At 42.3% G+C, this 27195-nt stretch overlaps 1 protein-coding gene across 6 annotated transcripts; it reads right to left on the bottom strand.

The window, feature by feature from the left end:
- Nucleotides 1-443: 443 nt before the first annotated feature.
- Nucleotides 444-11633, bottom strand: rbbp8l (retinoblastoma binding protein 8-like). Of its 6 annotated transcripts, none has more exons than XM_080031584.1 (14): nt 11506-11633; nt 8297-8388; nt 8137-8179; nt 6721-6816; nt 6490-6602; nt 6295-6370; nt 5805-5995; nt 5665-5708; nt 5333-5415; nt 3322-4075; nt 3120-3219; nt 2972-3036; nt 2682-2829; nt 444-2339 (listed from the first exon to the last, which is right to left on the bottom strand). In XM_080031584.1, the coding sequence occupies exons 2-14, from the start codon at nt 8355-8357 to the stop codon at nt 2278-2280; spliced, it is 1836 nt and encodes a 611-aa protein (XP_079887710.1). In that variant the 5' UTR covers nt 8358-8388; nt 11506-11633; the 3' UTR covers nt 444-2277. The 6 variants fall into 6 exon arrangements, with proteins under 6 accessions (XP_079887710.1, XP_079887711.1, XP_079887713.1 ...); XM_080031585.1 differs by having other exon boundaries at nt 3120-3216; XM_080031587.1 differs by having other exon boundaries at nt 3352-4075.
- Nucleotides 11634-27195: the final 15562 nt, after the last annotated feature.

The raw sequence follows: 27195 nt of genomic DNA, 5'->3' as shown, positions 1-27195 counted from the left end.
CAGCTTTATTTGCTTATCTCGTTCGCCAATAACTTTAACTCCTGTAGCAATTCCTCACAAGGGAAGCAACATTTATGTAGCGGTCACAAGTGGTTCAGATTAATTTTGCTATTAGAAATTATCTGAAGATTAATAATACCTTAATAATTTATTATAGTTCAAAGGGGCACCAGCTCTCCACTCAGGAGTGCAAAATAGCAAAAATGTCTCGTTTGATCAATGGTTTAAAATGAATGTTGATTAAGTCTAGATCAGTTAAAATAAATCAATATTAATAAAACTTAGTTTAATTATCACTCTATAAAATCTAATAATAAATCAATTATTAATGAGTTTACAAATATGATAATATATCCACATTACTGAAGGTTAATGAATCCTTGACATATTAGAGGCTGACATCTCACAAAATATTCACACAAATGACTGACAGACACTTCTAGTTACAATAAAAGGGCAAGTTTATTTTAACAACAATGAACTTAAGGTAACATCATCCAAATATACCAGCAGAGAAACAACTATCACAAGTAATAAAAAGAAGAAACGTCTAGAAAAATGTACCTCTGTACACACATGTCTGTAGGGGTCAGTGTGTGTGTATTTTGTGTGTGTGTGTGGGTGTGGGTGTGCATGCGTGCAACAAAGGGAACCAAAATGGCGGACAATCTCGTGAAACAATAAATCATAAAACCAAAATGCGGGAAGCTTGAATTCCATGCGATCTTTAACTTTACAATTACAGTCAACACTCGTGTATACGTTAACACTACGGGAGTGGAATCGAACGTACGTGAGAGTGTGTGAGAAAAAGAGAAAGAGATTAGCACATTAGCACACAGAGAGAGGGAGAGAGGAGCAGCGGATGGGTGTGAACCAATACCAACAGTAGCCTATTCCCCAGCAGGAGAATAATGAAAACCCAAAAGCACTTTTCCGTTGAGGAAAATAAAAGCATGAAAAGCACAGTATCAAACATTCAAAATCAAACAGTTTAGTGATCACTTTAAAAGTACATCTAACCTATCTGCCCAGATAAATTAAGCCATTCTCTTACTCGGAGCTGCTCCAGCGACTCAAGTCTCGTCGAGTCGACTCGAGTTGAGAATATTGAACTTTTTGCCGCCGGCCGCGCCACGATAGCCAATCAGCGTTGAGCTCCTCCCGACGTCACTCGCTTCGGGACGACGGACAGAGGAAATTAAGATGGATGAAAACATAATAGTCACAGTTTGCTCCCAGAAGTTCTGTGAATAGCCTGTGTGTCTGTTGTCTGCTGTGTACAGCTATCAGTTTTGCTTTATGAACCAAGTTAGCACCGGTTAGCTTGGGTAAAGCACCATCAGCACAGCAGACTGGTGCTCTCAGCACCGGTTAGCACCAGAGTAGAGAAGGCTAGGTCGGGCGGCGGGCGGCGGACACAATATGACCCAATATGATCACACGGCGGAGAACCTGCGATTCATGCGGCGCCGCGGAGTGCAGTGTGTTCGCGCCTTTAAGGTTACGCAGCTGTCAGCTGGTTCTCCAGCCGAGGCTACTAGGTAAAAGTGTCCGAAATAAATGCCTCACAGGCGGAGACAGGTCGCGACTAATGCCGCTCCTCCTGCGTCGTGCTTGGTGCAGGAGAGTGTGACAGTGTTTACGTCATTTTGCTTGAGCCAACCCCTTAAGACTAACGATTATATCAAACATGTTTGATAATGTCGGAACGTCAAGATGGGAAGAACACTGAAATCGGGTCGGATGATCACCTTACACCAAACGACTAAGATTATGGGCGTGCGCCACAACTCAGGCAAGACTCCTGTGATTTCAGTCCGACATTGGAAGGTTGTCTGCTACTGTCAAATCGTGTGAAAAGTCGTGTAGTTAGGCCCAGCATAAGTAAGCACTACCTGCACAGCTGCAAACATCGGACAATCAACGTAAAAGACTAGCTGTTGTACATAGTGGAGCATTTAGTTGCAAAAGAGAGAGGGATATTTTCCTCAGTTTGAGGCAGAGAAAAAAACAAAGCTAAAGGAGATGTTTGTATTGGTCTCCAATGAGTGCTAATGTTGCTACGTGTCCTGTAGGTGCGTAAATACCCCACTGTTTGCTAATTTTCAACATTTCAGTTTTACGTTCAGTAAAGTTTAGTTCAGTTCACTTTTTAGTTCAAGTGATCGTTTGACAGTGTTGTGTTTACAGCTAGTTGCCCTGGTTAAAACAATGTGGCCAAAACCCATCAGTCACAGAAGGTCTTAAGGGACAGTCAACGTGATATAATGCCGCTTAGCTGGGGCTCTTCTCCTCCGTTCTCGCTGTGATCTTGATCTTCCTGTCCCGCTGAACATCTGCGAGAGACAAAAATCAAAATTGTACCAAGCAGTTCCCTTTGGTCAGGGAAAAAGAGTCGCCAGGAAAAAAAGGACTCGTTGCATTCAGGTTATACAGAGGAGATGCCAGCAATGGGACATGTTCCTATGTTTACAACTGGTGGGCGCTCAGACCAATCGAGAGAAGCTCTCTCCCCAACATTTTTAACAATCCTTTAAATATCATACATGTGTCCACAAAACAGGAAGATAAAGGATTGTGGAGTCCATGGAATAAATCGATACATTGTTGAAGACCACCACACCCAAGACAGAAGGGAAGAAAGACACACAAGGACTATAATCTGAGCTGATGCCTACTCTCTGTGTCCGAGTCCCTGTCGGTTTCCGTCTCCACGGACGCCCTCTTCCTCTTGCAGCTCTGGTTGCTTTCTTGCCCTGATTCACACTCCTCCTTGCCCTGATCGCCCTGCTCCTCTGAGCTGCTTTCCATCTCAGCGACTGGTGACTGTGGAGAGACAGCAGAGAAAGCTCAAGTCAACCAGAAACCAGGTACTATTTTCAGATGTAACTGGTCATATGTAATTTGAAAATATATGCTAACACAGCCTTAGCTTCGTCTTCTTTGTTGGTTTTGGAATTCCCCTTACCTTGCCATTTGATGATAGCGATTCTTGCTTTTTCAGAGCAGAATTCAGAGACTCCAGCAAAACAACTATGACACAGGACACAAGTTTATTGGTTACCTGTACACAGTAAACATATGGATACAGACACAAACAAATCTCAGCTTCTTACCTGGACGTAACGATATAGTGAGGACAGGCACCTTCTTCTCGTCGCTCTGCTCTGTCTTTCCGTTCACCTCCTCATGCTCCTCCTGCTCTGTGATGACCTGCTGTGACGAGAACATCGTACCCTGAATCCTTTTGACCTCCTCTTTACCATCTGCCCAACATCTCTGTCTGTTGGTTTTGTAGCTAAGAGGCCCTAACATTACCTCATGGTTATGGTCACGGATAGGCTCTACCTCTTGATATTTGACTGCCGGTGTAGTGGAAGATGAGGGAGAGACAGTGGGAGAAGGCGAAGACACTGGTACGTGTGAGGATGGACTTGTCTTCGCATGATTGTCCGGGCTGCCCTGTACTCTATCTACTGCTCGTAAGGCTGAAGGGGAATAATCTCTTGGCATTTGGCTGGATTTGGACTTTCCACAATCCGAAAGGTCAAGAGGCCCCTCGCTTGCATCTCTAAGCCCTTCCCCAGAAACCTTCTCAGCCTTGGTTGGAGGGATTTCCTTTTGGGTCAGGGTCTCCTGGGGCTTAGTGTGAGCCTCCTCGTGTTCCAACATACCCCTCAACCTGAACAACACAGTTGGCTCCTTGGCAGGGTGCCTAGGGGGGCCCTGCTTGTTCCAGAGAGAGCCCAAAACCTGCCTCATAGGGCTGGCGTGTTGGCCGGTCGGGATCAGGTTGGGATAGCGTGGTGGTGGGTGGTGTTTGAGAGAAGGTGGCACCACTTGGCTGGTCCCTGAGGCAGCAGCAGCAGCTCCCCATTCAGAGGATTCAGATAAGGGCCACGGGAGGGTAACAGGGCTGCTCTTGATGGCTTGAGGACGGCATGGGACGGGAGCGTGGAGCACATGTCTGCTGCGGTTCACCTCTCCGCCGGTGATCGAGGAAACGTTCTTAAGAAGCAGAGCTTGAGGTGGTATGGTGGATAGCTGGGTCAATCCCTCGACACTCCGAGCTCTTAGTTACAAGAAACAGAGAAGGGAAAAGTTAGATGTCTATACAGTTCATTAGACCGCAGTGTTTGGCAGTAACATTAAGTGCTTACCCCTTTTCACCAAAACGTAATGTAAGGTAATTCAAGGAGAGTTGAATCTTTAATGAGTGATGAAATGCCAAACTTTTAATCATTCTTCTTTGGTTCAAACGATTATCTAGTTTTTATCCTTGTTTAAATGTTGGCATCCCTAATCACTGATTACATAAATACTCTTATATGTTATACTCTTATACTCTTATATGTATATACATATGTATATATATAATATGCACACACACACACACACACACACACACACACACACACACACACACACACACATATATATATATTAGGGCTGTCAAGCGATTAAAAAAATTAATCTAATTAATTACAGGCTCTGTGATTAATTAATCTAAATTAATCGCATACTTTTATGACACTTTTATACCTGTTTATAAACAGCTGTATAGCCTGCTAGTCTCTCTCTCTCTCGCTCTCTCTCTCTCTCACTCTCTCGTAACTTCTGTCTCCACAACAGACAGCGCTGCACTGCCACAGATGCTTATGCCGATTCATTCACCATCGTCGTACTCATAGGCAAAAATATTGAGAGACACACACACACACACACACACACACACACACACACACACACACACACACACACACACACGTTTACGCGGACGACGAGACAGCTAGCAAACAAAATTGAGACACGGGGAGAAAGATTGAGAGATACTGTTTTGAACCTAGCCTACATTGTTGCACCCACTAAATCAATAATGCACAGACACTGGCTGCGGAGAATAAAGTAAGATGTCTTCCTACCTTCATGCTTATTAAACCGTCCATAGAGCCCCCGGCCCCGCCCGTTCCCCTGCTTCTCTCTTTACTTTTCTCCTTTTCACCCGCGCGGGCTGTGTCTGCTTCAGGTCATGCTTCAGGTGCAGCTCGGTGCAGCTACGCACCACTTTTGCACCGGGTCAAAGGGCATTATAGAAGTGCGATTAATCTGCGTTAATTTTTTTAATCGCGTTAATTTTTCTGTGATTAATTAATCGAAATTAACGCGTTAATTTGACAGCCCTAATATATATATATATATATATATATATATATATATATATATGTGTATGTATATACATATAAGAGTATTTATGTAATAAGTGATTAGGGATGCCAACATTTAAACAAGGATAAAAACTAGATAATCGTATATATACAATATTTCTCACCTCTTATCTCCACGGGTAACTCCATGTTCGGTTTTCCAGGGTGTGGATAAAAGAAGCTTGTTTGACTCCTGTGAGGGTGGAGCCTGGCAGAAAGTAAACAATATGACTGTAGGCCTACATTTGGCTATTCATTATTACATATGTTAAAGGCATAGTTTGGCAATTTAGAAATACACTCTAAACAGGCACACTGATACCACTCTCATCTATGTATGGTAAATATGAAGCTACAAACAGGGGAAGGTTAGCTTAGACGGACAGATGTGAGAGTGGTGTCGATGTTTGACTATTTCATCAATGTGCACATGGGACATTTTTATTTTGAAACTCACATAGTGGCTTCTGTTCATTCCGCTCCATTGCCTGTGTTCAGCTTCTGTTTGATCACAAGCAGAAACACATATACTTATGTAAGAGAATGAGAGCATGACATACACACTTTCCTCCTTCCCCCGCTCTTCCTCATCCTCACCTTCAGTCCTTCTGTCAGCCTCACTTTTCACGACAACGTCGCCATCTGCTGGATGCCTGAAAGCCCTGCTAGTTGCCGCAAAGACGAGGGCCTCAGGTCTAGAAGAAGGTGAAATTGCGGGGGAGCTATTGGCTTTGACCTCTGTGGTGGTGCTGCTGCTGTTGGAGGAATGGTCATTGTTGTGACCTCTGCTACACACACACACACATACACACACACACACACACACACACACACACACACACACACACACACACACGCACACGCACACACACATACCACAGTAAATTCCCGGTATAGTGAGATCCTTTTAGGAATGCCAAGTGTTAAATTGTAATGGTACTGGTCATACAAGCAACATGGGTTGAGGAATGTATGTTTCGGTAGGCAAAATACATATATATAAAAAAAAAATAGTGGTCGCACATTTGTTGAATAATGAGTAATACTTTGAAACAAAAATGAGGGAACATCTGTTTAAAGCACTCACTTGAGTGCTGCTCTAAAATTGCCCATCTCCTCTCGAAGTCTGTTGTTCTCCCTTTTCAGGTTGGTCAACTCTGTCACTGCAACACACAAAGTCATGATCAGAGCGGGGAAGTTGTTTAGAAACGAGAAATGTGACATTTGAGGTGAGTGATGGATGGATGGTTGCATCGCCGTCTGACCAGAAAGACAGACGTACTTAGTACAGAGATGTGCTGGATGCTCTGTATATGTGAGGCTTCAAATTCCTGCTGCCTTTTCTTGGCCACCTCCTGAGTTACTGTACATCTGTCACAGAGCCCCGCCCTCAGCCTGCACAAGCACATCAGAAACACACACCTCGATGTTCAGGTCTACATGTAACATGACAGAAAAAAAACACAAGTTTGCATACCGTACTCTGTACAGTGCAATGTAACATCAGTAGTACCTGTTTTCCAGGGTCCTGATGTTCTCTGTAAGCATACCCTGCTGCACTTTCATCTGCTGGTTTTTGGAGAACAGCTCCTCCATTCGCTTGGACTCACTGTTTACATCATGCACGACACACACACACACACACACACACACACACACACACACACACACACACACACACACACACACACACACACACACACACACACACACACACACACACACACACACACACACACACACACAGTGACAAGAACACAAGAAGGCCCAGTCAGTGGAATACAGAATAATACGTATTTCCTGGAACACTGCTTTCTAAAGCTGAGGCATTGTGGCTTGAAGGAATAGACGCAAATGGATTCCAGTACTACTAGTAATAGGCTGCTTCGCATATCTCTTTTATTTCCTTATAGTTTCAAGGCTGCTCAGATTCTATGAAGTGAAGGTAGAAAAAATAAACTATAAAAAAAGTATTATTCACACAATGTACTATAAAGTAAAGGGACTCATTATGCAGAATGGCCCTGTTACTGGCATAGGCATTGGTTGTTCTATGAGAACTTGATGCCACCAACAATGACAGTCAATTTGTTCCGTGGTTCGGAGCATCACCAACGATTACATAGGTATCACTATAGGATACTTTGTACGTTTTCTTTTTCAACTTAAATATACACAAATAGATTTTGATGAAATGTGGTTTAGACCATTCATGTTGGAAAGATGGATGAACCTTCATTACTTTGCTGATCCTCTGACTTGTCATCTAGCGCCATTATCAGGTCAGCAATTAAATATAAATGCACCTGGCTTTAATTTTGTTGTAGAAAAATAAATATCTTTTGGTTGATTACTGTAATATTAGCCCTGTTCAAATGCGTAAATGCGTTAATATCCACAGAATATCGGTATCGGTAATGCACTAAACAGTACATATGATTGCAACTTTCTTGCTGAAGCTAATATGATATTGTATTTTATGATGTGACTCGCTGGAATAATATTAGTAGATCAGGTATAGCACAACCTTTATATTGCCTAGTTGACCAACAATGTTACTCATTTAATGAATTATGTATAGAGCCTAAGGGGAACATGTGTTCATGGTGATGCAATGATTTCACCAGCTTCGACAGAATTTCGCGAATGAACTTCCAGTTGTATCATGAATCAAACATGATTCCCACTACATTGCCAGTTTTTTTTCCCCCCGCTAGTTCCTAGGAAAAACGAAACAAAGACTTTTTGACTCAGTAGCTAAGTGAATGACTTGTTACAACATGAGCTTCCTTACAAGTTAAACATGACATAGACCAACACAGGGCCAGATGCCTGCCTGTTCCACACATTTTAGGCCTGAGCGGCTGAGTTAATGATTAAACCCCAATATCTCGTCAACATTGTTCGAGGAGGTGAAGAACCAACTCACCTGCCTTTCTTGTTGGACAGCTCTTGGATTTTCACCTGCCAGCCTGAAAAAAAGCAACACACCTGGTTATGAAATCATTCCACCAGTTATACAAGACACTTTCGGCTGCTCCTTTTTTTCTATAATTTAATGGCAGCTGTTTTTCACGATTTCCACTCACCCTCCACTTCGCGCTCGTGGACCTCCCGCAGTTTAAGGAGTACGGTGTTGAAGCACTCCATTGCTATGGTGATCTCCTGACCTTGAGTCTGACTGTAAAACAAAAGAGAGATAGAAGTGTTTTTTCCATATTGTATTGTATCGAATGCTTTACACTTTAGATGCATTAGACTTTAAACACTCCATATCTAAAGCTTCTTATACATTTTCAAACTTCAAACTACTGATTGCGATGTATACACCCACAATAATTCACTCTCGGAGTTATGAGTAGGGATGGGGCGTTACAGCCTGAGGACTGTGCTGAACATCTAGATGTATTGCGGCAGACACTTCTTCAAGCGGTCACTTATAGGCAACTCAACTGTAGTTGCAATTTCCGTTGTTATGTAGTGGATGTTTGAAACTGGATAGACTGGTCCTGCCAGGTCTGGAGTGCTGGATATTAGTACATTGTGTTTCAAATAGGGGAGGATGGGGTAATGTGAGACATCGGGTAATGTGAGACACCCCCTGTATCTAGGACACGGAACACGTTGTTGGTCATGTGAGATGTAGCCTATATGTTTTCAAGTCCCTCTCATTTCCCCTTGGCCATGAAAGAGAGGACCTCATGGTGATGTTGTAAGCATGTTTTTTTCACAAAAATTCGTTTTTTGTATGTAAAAGTAAATTTTCTTGCTGTCAACTTAATCGATTGTTGTGCCTAATCAAATTGATTCAGGTAGAAAAACTTCTATCACACATGTTGATGAACTACCAACATATGAAACCATGTGATGATGATAACTGAAGATTAGCCTGAATTGCTGAGATATATATATTTTTTCAAATTGTGGCAGTGGGGTAAAGTGAGACAAATGCTGTGGGGTAAAGTGAGACAGTGTCTGTGCCCTCTTTTAATGAACCCATTATATTTGAGGTAGCAAGGAGACAGTGAGGTAGTTTGAAAAGACAAAAGACAATGTGGGCTGGAGGTGGAGGTTATATGGTTGAAGGGGTGTCAGCAAGGGCATGGTTTGGCACATATGTATGTGGGGGACAGGAGAGTGACCTTTAACATCAATAGACTCTAAGTAATATGTCTTTATTCAATGAATGATCCCAATAAAACAAATGCAGAAAAAAAGACACAAAAGATGGAAAATGACAGATGGGTCTACTCCTGTTCTGAGTCCCAGACTGTTCTGGTTCTGATTGTCCTTTGCTCTGACCCCCAGACACTAGCTGGCTCTAAGGGTCCTGTGTTCTGACCCCCAGACCGTGTTTTAATCTAACTGGTTCTATCTGTCATTTGAATGTTAATTATTGAATATGAATTATATGTTTATTTGATCAGAGTTACTTTCAAGTGTTTAGAAAAATGTTTTGCTTAATTGACCAAACCCCACGATTCTGTTACTAGTCTGACATTAGTTTTGTAATATTTGGTTTTCAAGCTAGCTGTCAGGATTCTAACTGTTACAATTTGTATTGTTATGGTAGTTTCAGAGTGTAAGTGTAAGTGGTTCAGTTTACCCCCTTGCTTTTTCTGGTCTGTCTCAGTTTACCCCACAGCTGGGGTAAAGTGAGACACATGACAACTTTTTTTAAAACAGTCATATTTTCACTACCCTTTGTCTTGAAAAAAATCTGCTAATGCCCATTTCTAGGAAACCTGAATTAATGGGAAATGTGTAAATTTGAGTGATAAATCATTTTAGCTCGCTTAGAGGGGAGCAAATGTAAAAAGTGTCTCAGATTACCCCATTCTCCCCTACATGAAACACAACTTTTACTGTCCGCCCATGTGTATGTGTATGTGCCCACATTGGAGTAATCACATTGTGTCAGGTCCACACACACACTCACACACACACACACACACACACACACACACACACACACACACACACACACACACACACACACACACACACACACACACACACACACACACACACACACACACACACACGCATGTCCACTTATAAGCACAAATGCTTGCTGTGAACCCTATTTAGCGTTTTTATCAGTGTGCATCAGGCTCTCTCGACATGTCAGGATACGTCGGGCGAGAGGCTGTTCAGATCGACTCAGCAGAGCAAGAAAAGACCTGTCCTGCCCTGCTGTTGTCTCCAGACTGTTATTCACACACACATACACACAGACACACACACACACACACACACACACACACACACACACACACACACACACACACACACACACACAGACACAGACACAGACACAGACACAGACACAGACACACACACACACAGACACACACACACACACACACAAACACACACACACACACACACACACACACACACACACACACACACACACACACACACACACACACACACACACAAACACAAACAAACAAACAAATCAACAATAAAAAACACACACTGTCTGTTTCAAGTTCATTTTAAACTTAAACTCTTTTACTTCTGACACTATTTTGTCCCACTATTGACAGATGCATTAGCGTATTCTTTGTAAATATGCAGATATGTAGACCTGAATGGCACACACCTACAGCTAGCATGTTGTGTAGATAACACCCTCACTTCGCCTCTCTCAAACACCTCCACATAGCTGGGAGGTTTGTTAGTTGATCGAAACCTGACTTGAGTTGAGAGAGGAAGTTTAGGTGTCACATAGTAACAGCTGATGATAAGACAGTGGCATTCAAAGATATTGTCTAACTAATCACCGTAGGGACTATCAGTGAACTGGCATGTCCATTATATTTATTGTAACTGTGTCAACCACAGAAAGAAGTGTATGAGAGAATATTGCTTTATTGCAAAAAGTGAACATTTTAAACACCCACCCACGCACACACAAACGCACACACACACACACCACACACACACACACACACACACACACGCACACTTGATGATCCCTGAGGGTAAGTAAAAGCAGTTTGCAAGTTGTACTATTGCACATTGTGTTACCTTAATTGAGAAATATATGTGATCATTGTTCATCAGCTTTAAATGTATCAACATACACTTTGTGCTGTACGTTAAGCACATTTTATGGAATTAGTGAAGAAGGTGCCATTTACAATCTATAATAATTATGAAATGTCTCATCTTAGTAGTTGTCCTCATTCCCAACCGCGCATACCTGCATCTACTTCACCCACCTGTCAACCAATCTTTTCTGGCCCTCTGGCATATTCAGAGCTCACTGTAATGAAAGCGAACTTACCTGAAGTTGCGGAAGACTCATTCAGCCCCACACGGCCAGGCTGCTCAGACCTCAGAGATGGACGTAGTGATACAGAGACACAGGGAGAGAATAAAGACAGAGACAGGGTGAATGAGGTGAGGGAGAACTCCTCGCACCCTCCCATCTCTCATCTCTCCACCCCAGAAAACCGGTCGGAGCAGTCGTCCCCTTGAGGAACACAAACACGGAGGCCCGGGCAAGTTCTCCCTTGATATTCCTGTTCTGCTGAAATCCCGCCTAACCGGCTCAACCGGCCCCATTAAGCCCTGTAGGCTGATAGTGTGCCAAAAACAATTGGGAAACAGAGAACTGCATTGAGTAACACATTTTTAATCTGACTTAACAACATGCATGTATAACAGAACACTATTGGCATGAGTCGTTGCCTTCGGAGCATGACAATGTCCCACCACTTGAAGCACATGTGGATGTTTGGCGAATGAATTGAGTCATTCATACCGGGGGAGGTTGCAGAGGTATGTAAATAGATGGAAAACAGCAGACGCAGTGTCTCAAAAACTACACGTTGAACGCATGATGGGAAAAACTGATTTCCTGATTCCAGAACCAGATTCCTTATAACTCGCTTGACCAGGCTGAGTCAAGATCTCCATCGTCATCGCCTTTCTCTGCCCACATAATGCCACACCTTGCCACCAGAGGTAACGTAAATATAATTACCTTTGAGAGGTAAACAGAATGTGCTTTGAACACTATACAAACACACAAGAGGTGTGGGGGCAGATAGGCAGATAGAGCTAAGGCTGTATCACCCGGAGGATGGAGGCCCAGACCCAAGACCTTCTGGAGGGAAGCCAGGGGCATCTTGGTCCAGTGCAGAAACCTTTTGTGTATTGAAACGATAGAAGATAGTAAGAGGAAACAGAGAAAGAGGGAGAAGAGAGGGAAAGCACATGGCCTCTGGGCCCAACCTGCTGTTTGGAGTGACTGTCACCATGTCTTGTTGGAAGTCATTAGAACAACAATTGAGACATGAGAGCCTGAAGTGACCAAATAACTGTAACTGATTGAAAGATAAGGTATAAATAGGCATGCTAAGAGAAACCCCTGCAGCCTGCTGTTTTCCTTTTAAACCTAGGGGAGGTCATAGGCCCTGGACTCTGAGAATGTCTGAGGGGATAATTACATGACATATTTTTGAAGGGGTGAGCAGGTTTACTATGAACTGACAATACAAAAAAAAGGAAGCTAACATTAGTGTAACAAGAGCAAATTTCTTTTGTTTTAGTGCCAACTCTTGCAGTAGCATTATGAACCTGTCTTCCACTGATGTCCATGAAGCTGACTTGAATGGAATGCCCTCACATGCTCCTGTAATGTTGGTTTTTAATTGCTAGAGGGCGCAGTTGAACCTTGAAGCGGCGGGAGTCTTGGTATATGACGGTGCAAAAACGTCCCCTTCCTCCACTAAAGCAGTGGGCTTGATGGATGACTCCCCCACTGAGGGCAAACTGAGTAGGCGACTGTGAGTGGAGTGTGTGCAGGGTGATGCGGGGGTCAAAAGGTCAAGCATTGTAGCGTATCGCCCTCCGACTCCGTTGCTCATTTCTCATTGGTCGAGTTAAACGTGTTTACGGTCTGATAAAATTACGAGACATTTTGCAAAAAAGTATATCAACATTATGCCGAATGTCTACGAAACAACTACTCCACTTAGATTTTATGTACACCCAGCAGTTGACAGTGATACTTATCTTGCACAGTTCGGCTTCTAAGTTAGGTTCAAAGCACAATATTTATTTTCCAACAGGTTTTAGGTTGTGTGGCCATACACTGATAGGGGAGAAGTGCATTGTAGTACAGATGGCCCTCTGTTCAACACAGCCAATCCAAGAGGAACATGAGTAACATGAACAAACACAAAGCTACATCTACACAATCCTATCAGAATATGTGTGTATTTTACAGGGTGAGTCTGTCTCAAGGGCTTTCTGGTAGAATAACACAGACCTTAGCTGAGCCTGCGGGAGTGTATGAATGCAGGTGTTTGCCTGTCTGGGGAAATGCGTTCAGTTCAATCTGTTTTTTCATTGTTACTCAGACGTTGAGCAAACCATACTGTAAAAATAAGAGAAAACATTTTAGATATGAGCTCTCTATCAATATATTTAAATGAGTCAGGATCTCCAGCTACCAGAGGTCTCACAAAAAGGGAGAATACTTCAAATAGGATAAGTGACATTTTGTATATCTAAAAAACTTCACACAGGCAGAACATCTAAACCTACAGTTGTTTTTTGGTAGGGAGACGTTTGGTTAGCATTGACCCACCATGTCAACAGTTTGATCATGGCAATCTATCAAACTATTGGACTCCATTGATTGAATGCAATTTCGTGAAGACAATCCTGTTACCCTGATGAGTTCTTATGAATGACTTAGGTGATCCCTGGCTTTTCCTCTAGCACCACCATGAGGTCAAATTTACATTTTGTCTAATAATTTGCCTGCAAAAATAATGGCCACCATAAGTTGTCATTGTAGTTTGTGTCAAGTGCATGCCACTGTACGCAAGCTATATAACCCCAAATAGTATATACAACTGCTAATTAAGACGAGTTTAGTTACAGTTACTTGAGTGAACTCGAAAAGCCTTCCTCAGTCAGCACTACATAATCCAATCCATACTCAAACAAGTCAGACTAGATATGTTATTATATCAACTACACTATGTAAACAGGACCTTTATGTAGTCACAAGCTGTGACAACATTTCCAAAGTAATGGTTTTAAGAAGTCACGTGATTCATAGAGTGGCTATAATAATTTTCTTTTTTAATAATGAAAATGTATCACATGAACACATTTAGCGTGGTTTACAGCACAGTTCAAATAGAGAATATAGTGGAGCAGCAGCTAAAGAAAACAGATATTTTCCTCAGGACCAATGGCGTTGTTTGGCCCATGGTTTTGGTTTTATGCTTTACCGTTGTTGTGATTCACTTTCTCAGCTCCAGTAAGTGTCCATTTTAGCCCGTGCAGACAGCTGTGTTTTTTTCTCTGGTAGTGTATATGCTGCCTGCTAGAACACACATTACCTGTCACCTGCCAACTGTCTATCTGGAGACTTAGAATGGAGTTTAAGTAGAGATAAATGGAAATTAGACATAAGTTGGCCAGGAACATCACTCTGAAAGATTGATGTTCTGAATGACATCAACTTCAAGTTTTTAGTTGTGTGTGCTTCCATCGGGTTGCTTAATTATGTATGTCTGATAGTAGGGTGAAGAAGTGTCTCTCAGATGAAGTTGTATTTACATGGTTTGGAGAAAGTAAATGGGATTGTGTTTTGCATGCATAATGTAAAAATGTAAATCTTCCTCATTTACATAATTGTTAAGCAGCATTAATGAACCCATTACCTCGTTTACTCTTCAGTCAAAGCACAACATATTAACAAGCTAACACTAGTTCTGACAGTTTGCTGGCTAGGCAGCCGTAACACCCGGCAGTTAGTGGGTGTGTTTATTTATTAAATACTAATCCCAAGATAAGAACTAGTTTGTCAGGTGCAACTTGTTCAATGTAGTGATACCTACATTTCAAAATATGGTAGTAACATTTACATTATAAGCAACATACAGTATTTGAACATAGGAACAGCTGGTACAAACCCCCCCCCCCCCACCCCCCATAAGCTGCATTAGTTTTCAGATGTTTCACAATTCACTTTTTGAAAGTCACAAGTCACCCATGAACTGAAGGAATTTGAACCCGTCCTTAGACTTGTTATGTTCATGGACCCTCCTCCTCCAACTCCCCTGCACCTCTTATTTATGATCATTACCTTGACCTGCACCAGCCATCACTAAAACACTCACAGGATTGTAAATCACTGGAGTCTCTCTCTCCGTTACATAAACAGCATTGAAAAACCTGTTGAGGAGGCGATAGGCCTAAAGACACTGATCAACACTGATAGTCAGTGTTTCCCTGGGAATATTAGGAAAATGTTTGGATATCTAGTTTGTTGTCTTTTTCCACTACTATTGATTATTGACTATTGGACAATTATATGTGGTTTTCCAAAAGAAAAAAAACATCCCCAAATGATGGAAAGATCTCAGTAAAATCTTCAGTTAATGTATGGACTCTAATCTCCCACCACAATTGCTGTCTTGTTCTTCCCATGTAGGCCACAGCTTAAATCATAGTTAAGCCTTCCAAAAGTGACATGGGGGTAATCTGCGTAAATCCTACTCACAGACTAGGTAACTTTTTGCAGGTAGGCGGTTCAGTGTCTTGTTCATGGGCAGTTAAACAGGATGTACACATCGGCCAACTTGCTATGATTTAACCTCTGTTTTCTGCTCCATAAAGACCATGTTTCTCCAAAATACATGTACATACATGCAGTGGTGGAAGAAGTAGTCAGATATTTAAGTGGTGGTAAAAGGGCTACAACCACACTGAGGAAAATACTCCAGTCCTGCATTTAAAACATCATGTACTGTAAGTAAAAGTATGTGAGTATTATCAGTTATATATATATATCATGTTGAAGTACCTCAATTTGTACTATAGTATAGTCTGAGTAAAAGTACCACATCTGAATACATGTATTGTATTCATTTACAATTGTTTATAAACTAATAATAAACAAACCATTGGATAAAAACACAATGTAGTCAAAGCTTTATTTACATTTTTTTAATAGACACAAATTCCAATGGAGATAATAAATTATATAAAATTCAAAGTGAATCCAAAGTGATTGGATTAATCAAGAGCAGCAACACATGGAAAGTGTCCATGCATACCAACAGTAAAAAAAGTTAAACACACACACACACACACACACACACACACACACACACACACACACACACACACACACACACACACACACACACACACACACCTGCAGATAAGACATCAAAGCAGCAGGCAGATTTACAAGACACAGCAGAGGGCCTTTAAAAAATACTGCTGCATAAATGTTTATGCAGCTCTCTCCACGTCAGGCGCTATGAAGAGAGGAGAGTGCGGCAGAGCAGCACGACACCATGCCGACACTTCAGGGATTAATGTAATGGCTGCCTATGAATCTGACCAACCCCTTTGTGTTTCTGTGAGGGAGACATCATAATAGCTTTGAATGGTCAACAATGTTAATTTGTCCTGCTTAGTGAGGCCGGGTGGGTGGCTTTGAGGAGCACTCTGTGTGAATCTTTTAAATACAGTGGTTGGCGTGAGGGGGCAGGTGCGGTACACAGGGCTTGTGTGAAACACACTCTGAAAAATATATTAACAGCTCCTTTTAGACACTGGTCATGCTGTAATGACTACACAGTGACTCCTTAGAGGCTTTGATGCTGTTCTGTTGTACTTTATAAACACTATTCATGTACATATACTGACACCTGGAGGGTGTTAGTAGTAACATTAGTGGTGGCTGGTATTACATGTATGGTGACCACCATCTCTACCATTATGTCCTTGAGCAAGGCACTTGCTAGTTCCTCTGCCAACCAGTTGGCCTGTCGTTTTGCTGATCTCCAGATACAGTAGTGTGTGTGTGTGTGTGTGTGTGTGTGTGTGTGTGGTTATGTGCACGGGAAACGTATTGATTTGAAACCACTCCAGTGCGTGCCCGTATGAATTCGTGCACGTGTCACTAAACCTGCGTCACTGGACTCAGGCATGGGCGTGGGAGACTAGCGCTTTGAGGAGAGGGTGGAGCATTGGTGCTGTGTGGCTTCTCCAGTGTGTCTGCTGGACCCATGCCCATGTTTAGATACATACTGTAAGGTAGCCCATGAGACACACACACACACACACACACACACACACACACACACACACACACACACACGCACGCACGCACGCACGCACACACACACACACACACACACACACACACATGCAAGCACGCACACACGCGCACACACACACACCCTTGAGAACTGAAACAGAGCTATTATGGCAGTTAACAGGTGACTTTACTCTCAGTGGGATTTCCTTCCTTATATCGTTTTTAAGTGACATTTTAGGTCCTCATTAAGTTGTGGCTAAAGAATATCCAGCACAGAACAACGTGATCATTTATCTAGAGTTTGTGTCACTGGATGAATGTTAGTCCAACATTCTCCCTCCTTTTCTCTCTGTTTTGGGCCTCCATTGACATTATGTTCACCAGCTTTAGTCTCTGAATGTGCCTGCTGTTTGGTCTTGTAGTGTACAGGGTTTTTTAAAGAGCCTTCTTTCACTGCCAGCACGCTGCAAACAGCGCTGACGAAAACAGTAAAGCGGGCCGTAAAACAGGAACAATGAGCTGAAAAAGACAATAAACTCTGTTGAGCCGAGGGGGAACAACAGGGGTCATAATTTAATATAAGTGAGCTAACTGCACAGAACATATTCAAACTGCAAAAGAGAAGGATCTCTGTAAAGTAAAGTAAAGTAAAGTAAAGTAAAGTAAAGTAAAGTAAAGTAAAGTAAAGTAAAGTAAAGTAAAGTAAAGTAAAGTAAAGTAAAGTAAAGTAAAGTAAAGTAAAGTAAAGTTAAGTTAAGTTAATGTGTCATGTGAGTTCTTTATAGTAAATTAACACAAGCAGATGTACACATGGTTACACAAGGTTATTGAAATGTGTCTTTCTGCTTATCCCCTCCCACTACTAAAATACCACACACATGCAGTTCTCCAGAGGGAGCAGTAGTATGCTAGTATTTTTTTTTTTCAAAATATTTTTTGTTGCTTTTTCAGAGACAGACACGAAACAGAGGGACATACAGTAGATGGGGAGCAGACATACCACAGAAGTCACTGACTGTCGCAAGAACAAGTTTTGTCCAAAATGATCTGAAGCAAAAACTAGAACTAGAAACGAGAGGTTGAAATTAATAAAATGTACATGTCTTATATTTACATTGCGATATTGACAAGTGATAAGATGACATCACTCATTACCTGTAATATATTTTACAGTGAAATACGCTAGTTAAGAAAAAGGCCACCTTTCTTTTCTGCCAAGCTACACATAGAGCACACGGCTCACAGCACTGGCACTGACCGTAAGCATTGGACATAAATGGGAAAGTCTGAAATCGTCAAACATCTACATACATTCTGAGGATACAGGTCTATATGTATGTGGCTGTAAACACTACCAGCAAAACAAAATGGAAAACAACCAAGCATTTTCTATGATATTTTTCAGCATGTGTAATCATCAATCATCAAGTAAGTTCTTGTCGCTTTGTGTCGTCTGGATGTCATCAAAACACCGCTGTTGATACTTTTTACTGGAGAAAATGGCTGCTTTATTATATATCGTCAGGATATAGGAAGATTTACAATTGCCATCTTCTCTGTCCCATCACATCTTTAATGTAGCCCTTTTCTATGTATGTCGTATATCAATTTGTCGCTGTCTATTATACATGTGTTTTTATGTGCAACATACCATGATGGATATCGCGCTTCCATGTATGCTGTATTATGGTAGTGACAATAAAGCTGATTCTAATCCTTCTGGTCCACCCTGCTGAGAGCTGCAAGGTTATTTCAATCCCCCTGTTTAGCTGAACTGTAAGTTTGATGTAGATGCAGTTATTAGTGAGACTGAGAATCACGTCGTGTCCTCTCAATAGCTGAGCCGGAGAGCACCAGGAGCTGGCAGCGCGGTGCAGGCCACCCAGAGCGATGAATAAACCTGGGACGTCAAACAAACAGAGAGGTAGGATAAATATTTCAAAGAGAAGAGAGAACAAACAGGCCAGAGTGAGAGAGACAATGTGCGATAATAAGACGTGAAGAAGAAAGTGACAGGTGTGTGTATGTGTGTGTGTGTGTTTGTGTGTTGGGGTGGGCGGGGGGGATTTTTGTACTTATCAAATTAGAGTCAGTGTATACAGTAACAACACAGGAAAGAACCGAGGAGTTTATGTACATCTCCAGGTCTTTCCTTGTGTGCCCTCTGGACAGTGTCCTCTAAAGAAATAGTCCCAATGACAAAATAGTGAGTCCGGTTAGCTTTTGGAACTTTAGATAGACATTGTGCAACATGACTGAATCAGTTTGCTGATTTCATGATTCTTCTTTATTTGGGCTTCTGTTCAACCTTTATTTTACCATTTAGCATTATTCCATTCTTGCCACTTGTGCCACGTTGGCTGCAGTTCAGCAAAAGTCCCATCGGCTGTTTCCCTGTTTTAACGATGGGGCCTGCAAACCGAATGTCAAGCCATTAAATAATTGGTGAATTGAATCCAACTATTGAAAGAAACAACTTGTCTACTATAAGAACTCTGACCCAATGGAGAGCTTTGCCTCTGGCTAAGTGTCCCAGGTCCCACCATCACATCCTCCTCCACTTCTCTAGTGTTAACACACTTGAGGGGCCCAGTCACCAGACCTGCTGCCTCAGAACTGTACACTTATACATTCATATACCCACAGACAGAAAGACAGACAGACAGACAGACAGACAGACAGACAGACTGTCTTTCAGTTGATTTGTTTGTTTGTGTATCAGTAGTTGACAATAAGCCCTGGCGTTGTTACAGGACTGTGTGAGCCTTGTTGTGTTGCCGCTGGCTTCCTGTCTGTACCAACCTGTTTCCTGTGTGCGTTTGCCTCTGTGACAGGACGCCTACAGGCTTCCTCCCCTGGATAAGTGTGTGCTTCTGCTGATAAAAGCGTAGTGGTACTGTGCTCAACTCCCTAGACCTATTTCTATTCTCTCTTCTTTGTGACGACACAACAGCGTTTTTCTTCTCCCCACGTGTGTGTGCACCAACAGCAAAAGCATGGTTTGAAATTGATGGCCATGTGAACATATACAATGTCCACATCTATCTTCATTCAAGCTAATAGAGATGGACAGCGGACAGAGGGTCTCAGAGAGAGAGAGAGAGAGAGAGAGAGAGACAGAGAGAGATAGAGAGAGAGAGAGAGAGAGAGAGAGAGAGAGAGAGAGAGGATATCCATCACACTGGGCAGTTTCCAGTCAGATGTAGCGATTGAAGACAGAAGTAACTAAAAGGAGGGTTGGGGGTAAAGAATGGATTTGAGATGGCCAGTATTAGGCATTCTTCTCTCACATTTTTCTTCGTCTTGATACAGCTCCTTTAAGACAGATTGCTTGACCTTGGACAAAGAGAGTTAGTTAAAGTAGGGGGAGCGTTGGAGGAGGTAGATTGAGAGAAGCAGAGACTTTGCCCTGATGTATGCCCTGTTTCTAGGCCACAGCCTTCATGTAACACCCTACAACTATCAATCCCCCTGTCTTCTGTAAGGTTGAAGCAGTCATTATTACTTAGGAAGCCTCAGATGCGTCACTGTACAAGTGTGAACGTGCATACAAATGAGTCAGATCTTGCGGTTGTTACCATTAACGGTTAAATATCGTGTCGTCAACATACAATTCTGAACGACTGAACCGACACTGAAACATTTCATGGAATTCCCAGCAAGGAGAGTCCAGCAAGTCCCTGACTTCAGAAAAATGCTGTTTACTCTCTGGCTTACCCTCCTCACCCTGCTGTGGCCCCATTGGCTGTCAGCGGGCCCATTCGTCCTGGGAGGAGCCAATGAGCAATAGGCCCTGGCTCTGAGTAAGGCCAATCAAACTGCACAGAACGGTGACATTGAGGGAGATGCTGGGAATAGCTGGCCGCTGTTTATGGGCTCCTGCCTGCCTGACAGAAAGCAGAACCCTCGGACGGGAGAAAAAAAGCAATTAGGCAATTACACCATCTAGTCCTATAAGGATCCCACATCTCACTGTTTTCTTAGCCTCTTCGTGGGCCGATAAGGGACGGCTGCCGCCATTGCCGAGGCATGACTGAAAAATGATGAGTGGAAGGACCTGTGGAGGATGGCAGAGAAGAGGAATGGGAAGGGAAGAGAGATGGGGAAAGGCTGGACGGCAGAGAGGGAGAAGAAAGGGATGAGGAGGGCAGGAGAAGAGGTATAAAGGAGAGGGGAAAGTGAGGGATAGAGTTCAGAGAGGGGATGACAGCAGAAAATCAAGGATTATGGACGTTCAGGGAAGAAGGATAAGTAAAGTAAGAGGTTGCTAAAGCCCCAATGGAGATTTATTTTCTCTGAGCGATTAGCATCCATTTGAATGTGACTGGATCGTTGGTGGAACAATAAAGATGGTTTCACCTCGTGAAGATTAAACCAAGCTGAAAAGCCATCCATGATCCCATGATCAGAAGATGATTCACTTTTTTGACTTGGCTGTGTGGATGTGGGCAGGCTGAGCTTGATAAACATCTCCCTCACACTTTATTGCACCTCTGAGGGTTGGCCAACTTATACCTTGATCAGACCATAGTGGGGTTTAGCCCCCTCCCAACTCAACCCAGAGAAGAGGTCTGAACAGCCCTACAATGAAACCTCTACCACTACTAAGTGTGTGTGCCAGGCCCTTAGTGTACTTTTTCTTAGAACATTTTCAGGGAACAACAAAGGCAAAGTTTTGAAAAATTCTTACTTTGTAGAATATCTAGTTCCTTTGGTCTGGTAATACTTTGTGTGTAAAAATAATAATGTACAATGACATTTATTTTGTAAAGTTTTATTTGTAGATTTGATTTTTCTCAAACTTCGTATTGAGTGCATTTGTATAATTTAAATATTCACTAAATATTATTGTATTATTCTGGTACCCCAATGTAGACCAGTAACTATATTATATGGTGCATCTTGACTGTTATAATAAGGGTTAAGATTGGCGGAGTGTTGCTGCATACATTATAGGTGGACTTCATGACACAGAGGAAGCTGTCCCTGTGCCCGTTCACCATGTCCCAAAGCAGTTTACTTTAATTACCAATAATATTATAGTTAACGGTAGGAGAAGCCAGCATTACAATAACAAGGCAGTCATTATATGCAAGTTCTGTGACAGAATGCAACCTACAGTCTCCAGCCCATCCATCACTCTGACCTCCTAGATATGCTGGGCTAAAGTTGAATAATAGGAAATGTGTACCTATCAAGTGTATTAGCTTGACTCTACTCTACTATGAATTTGATTGGTTCCCATCAGGTAAGTAAGATAAGGAGAAAATAAACTTATTTCACTTAGATGTTTGTCTCAATGTACAAATGCAACACCAACTCATCAGGCAATAAGGTTGATGAGGTTAGACATGTGTACTTGTGTGCTGTAGATGCTAGTATATATCGTACTGCAGTGAGGAACAGCACCTGGGTGGTCTGGCATCTCTCTCTCTCTCGCTCATTCTCTCCTTGTATGTCTTTTTCTTCTTCCTCTGCACCCTCTCTCCTTCACGCTCCTACACTGCTTTCACTTCATCCTCCCTTTCTAGCCATTCCTTTGTCAAGCAACTACACCACAATAACCCAGATAAAAGGAATAAACGGTTTTTCTGCAGCGGTCCTTCATATTTTTTCTTTGCCTCTCCTCCACTTCCTATCGTCGGACTCTCCCTTTGTTTCAAAGCCAGTTATTCTCTCTTTAAGTATGCCATTGAGAGACACATGAGGTCCTCTAAGACCATTTCAAAACTAATAAACAATTGTCAAGTGAGAGGGAAAGCAGAGGGAGCATGGGCCACTTTAAAAGCACATCAAAGGCCAGAGGAAGGAGAGACATGAGAATGGGAAATGTGGCTGGATGAGGAAGTACACACGCACGCACGCAAGCACACACACACACACACACACACACACACACACACACACACACACACACACACACACACACACACACAATGTACATACGAATATGGGCTCAAATAAGGGTCAATAACATTTGATATGATACTCAGAAAAAGTTTCACTACCTCTAATTATTCAACATTATACTCCTGCAAAAATTTGTTTTCTGTCGAATGTGATAAGGTTTGCATTTGTACAAACCTGTGGTCCAAATTATAATCCTAAAGATTTTCATGAAATCAAACCCCATTTTTTGGAACTATTAGTGTTTGTCATTTGTCATATCAACATTCATAAATGACCTCACCATAATACCCACCTAAGCACAAGTTGATATCAGCCTCGCTGTCACAGTTCATTTCCTGCAGCTGTGTCAAAGTTATATCCAGTTACTGCTAATGCAAATTCAATGTCCAATTTCCTATTATGCTGCTTCACATTAAAATCATTCAACTGGTGTAACACAGGGGGGCTTTTATTGAGAAGCAGCCACAGAGTCACACTATATTTCAAAAATGCTCCCACAGAACAAAACAACAGTAATTACAACAGTAATTTCTTACTTTTGCTGCACACCTCCAACACCAAGCAAGATAACACACTGTACTGTGTCCTGCTGTTGGGTCTTCATTAAAACAAACACATGTATTGAACCACATCAGTCATCAATATTTCTTAATTGCATGTAATCATTCACTGCATGTAGAACTGCCTCGGACCATGCACACTTATTTTGTTCACAAAGTAAAAATAGTTGTACGTACAAGGTGAGTGAAGCCCATTATCTTCAGTATTCCACGCATTCTTCCTTTTGCAAATATGAGCAGCGGGCTATAGAGATAAGTTAATTCACTTAATTCTAACTCAACATCAACAGGTTGATTTCATCATCAATGTTGTAGTCTTCAGCTCTAACTGACACTGACTCAAGGCTTTATATAACTATAATACATATGGAGTAGAGCTCCTCAACACCTGGAAGACCAGGTAGTTGTCTGGGAAGGGATTTTTTTCTCTCACACCTCCCCCGACCCCAAACCCTCTCCACCCTCTCCTCCCTGCCCCTATGTGAGGAGCCAGGCTGGCTGAGACGGAGGGAGCCAACCCTCCACAGGGCGGAGAAGGTGGGAGAGCACAGGGGGAGAGAATTGGGAGAGGAGGGAGATAAGTCGACTTCACAGCCCGTGACATAAATCACATCAAGACATGACAGTAGGACATTGACCAGGACCACTGATAAAGCCCAGCAGGGAGGGAGAGAGAGGGAGAAACAGACATATAGAGAGAAAGAGAGAGAGAGCAAAGTAAAAGAGAGGGAGGAGGGGCTCTTTAGGTTATTATTACCCCTACAAAATCCCAATCTCCAGCGATCAGTGGATCACTAATGAGCGAGTCCGTGGTGGTTCCACAGTGAGTGGGTGGCATTGTTTAATACAGCTGTCTGCCTCTGCTGCCCCCGAGTTACAAGAAGGGGACTGGTTGTGTTATTGTGATGGGGGGAAACCTCATGAGCTCATAGTCTGGGAAGAAAGAAAGATTATCTGTGAGGTGATTGGATGGTGTTATGCAGATGCTCTGTGTTTTTGGGTTTGACAATGGAAGCTGCTTATACAGCAGTGTTTGACAATAATTTATCATTTATACTGTCATCAGGTTTCAGTAACACCCCATCAGCACGTCTTTATGAAACTTTATGTGAAGCTTGGTGATAACGGTAATGACTAGCAGGGCTAGTTGGTCAGATACAGTAGCCGGCGAGCTAACTGCTAGCATGCCAGCTTTAGTCAGTCACAATATGGCTTCCTTCTACTTTTTCAGCCATTTTGTAGTCGAGGGTTTATATAATGTTATACAATTAAGGGTTTCGTTAACAAAGGGAAAAAGTATTTCTTAAATCACGAGCTTGCTGATTGTTTGCTAAAAGATATTTAGCAGGCTCATGCTAAGTCACTAATACAACAGAATGTTTACACAGCAGTAAATCTGCCCCTGTCTCGTAAATGTTTCTGTTTCAAAGTACATGTTGCAACATATTTTGACACTTCTATTTTGGACTCGCTGCTTCCACAAAGGTCAGCAACTGTTTAGCTATTGGAAGGAAATCTATTCATTCATACTTTAAAGATGGATCCAGTGATTCTTATGAATGCTTGTTCTCAAAATCACATGTTCATACTGTGTGTGTGTGCGTTATAAAAAAATAATGCTTATAAACAGCCTATGCTCTGTTAACGCCGGGTACATAAACAAAGGGGGGCGACGCTAGCTAGCAACATACCTATATACAGAGCCTAGGCTGTGTAATTCCACTGGATTTATTTCAGCGCACACAAAGTACGGACATGTAGCGAATCCTGAGGTGACAGCAAGCTTTCTCCAGAATGTCTGACTCCACCTTTCTGAGAAACAACATTTGTTTTTAAACGGAAACAATTTGCTGTGTTAAAGACCGATCTTACTCTAATCTATAGCATTACCTGACGTCCTCCTTCACTCTCCTCATAATTACTCCATCTGCAGAAGGTCTTTGCCACTTGATAATATGTTGTCTGGGGGCACCAGTTTAAACAGCTAATCCCGTCTCCTCAAAAGTCTTTAATAAATATGCACTGTGTTTCTTTAGCCCTATGAGAAAACCCACCAACCAAGACAATTCCATTGAAATTGATACATTTTACAGTTCTTAAACAAAGTAATAATTGCCAACAAGAGAACACACAAATGTATCGTCAACTATATCTTTTTACATGACAAGCTGATAATTCCAGAATGATTTGAGTTTTCAGTACGGCTCAGTTGTGTTCAGGCTCTATCAAGCTGACAGACGGTTCCCCTTTCAGTGTTCTGGATGCCTGTGAGGTTTTTCTCCTCAGCTTCTGTTCCTTAACTCTTGGGCACGGTGAAAGAATGGCGATTCGTAAACTGTTTGACGGCTCTACATTTTTTGCCGCAGGGCTTACATGAACTGTTTACTCAAACTGCTAATTTGTTACAAAAACGAACCGTCTCTCTGTATACCCAAACGCCCGCCTTGGTCGCAGGAGGCCTGTACATCACAGCGACAGCCACTAAAAGCCAAGCAGAGTTTGACAATGATGAATGGACAGTCCATCATTCTGAGGTCTCATAGCTTAGGCAGCGATTTCATAGTTTTGGTTTCCAATTCTTTAGAAGCCCTTTTCCTCTCTGAGAAAGTAAAAGGTATTCCTAAGAAAATGAAAGATAAACTCAGGGGTCAAGAGTCAGTATTTTGACTGGCAGAAATGGACTTCCAGAATACTGAGAGACCAGAGAGCCATGAGGGAAATTCCTCCTGTGCTGCAGCTACTGGCAATAATAACAAGCCTTTTGTGTCTTGGTTGAAAAAAAATGTGATTGCAATAGACTCACTGTAAATTCATCCTAATGTTTATCCCAATTCATTGAGGTTGATGGGTACAGTCAGGGCTGGATTAACCTGCCACTGGGACCTGGGCCAAACATGAGCTATGGGCCCCTCTGACACCATGTTCCTTGCACCCAGTGTTGCCTTCAAGTGCCCAAGAGATACAGTGCACCCTGCAGACCCACATCCCCCTTAACCAACCAGCAGTCCTACAATAACATATTACCCTGTCATACTCAGTGAGTGAGCTCACACAGGGTCCTGATCATTCCAGTGTTTATTAGGCTGCGGTGTTACATACTTTGTTGCACGTCATCAGCCTACATTTTATGTCTGTGTCTCGTCTATCAATGTCAAATAGGCTACAGGTGGAAAATAAAATGATACGCAAACACAAAGACGACTCCCAGAGTGGATTTCTGTACCAACATTACTAGTGTGTTGGTACCTTCATCCTCCAAAACCAAACCAACTAAAATGATTTTTTTTTTTTTTAAAACAAATAAATTGGTTTTGTAAAAGTGTTTATACCTGCCTCCAGTGTTCCTCTGTTGAAGACCACTAATGACACAATTAAAACAACCTATAGGCCTATAGCTCAAAGAGACATCTGGAACCGGCCGGCT

This window comes from Ammodytes marinus (assembly GCF_949987685.1).
Source record: "Ammodytes marinus genome assembly, chromosome: 7".
NCBI classification, from domain to species: Eukaryota; Metazoa; Chordata; class Actinopteri; order Uranoscopiformes; family Ammodytidae; genus Ammodytes; species Ammodytes marinus.
Note: the sequence above shows the minus strand (reverse complement) of the source record. Positions and strands in the feature narration are given on the sequence as shown.

Coding starts and splice junctions, on each gene's coding strand:
- rbbp8l (XM_080031582.1), bottom strand. CDS start 8,357: ATGGAGTGCTTCAACACCGTACTCCTTAAACTGCGGGAGGTCCACGAG. Junction 2,830..2,971: donor CGCTATCATCAAATGGCAAG/GTAAGGGGAATT, acceptor GTCTCTCCACAG/TCACCAGTCGCTGAGATGGA. Junction 2,340..2,681: donor CAGGGACTCGGACACAGAGA/GTAGGCATCAGC, acceptor TGTCTCTCGCAG/ATGTTCAGCGGGACAGGAAG.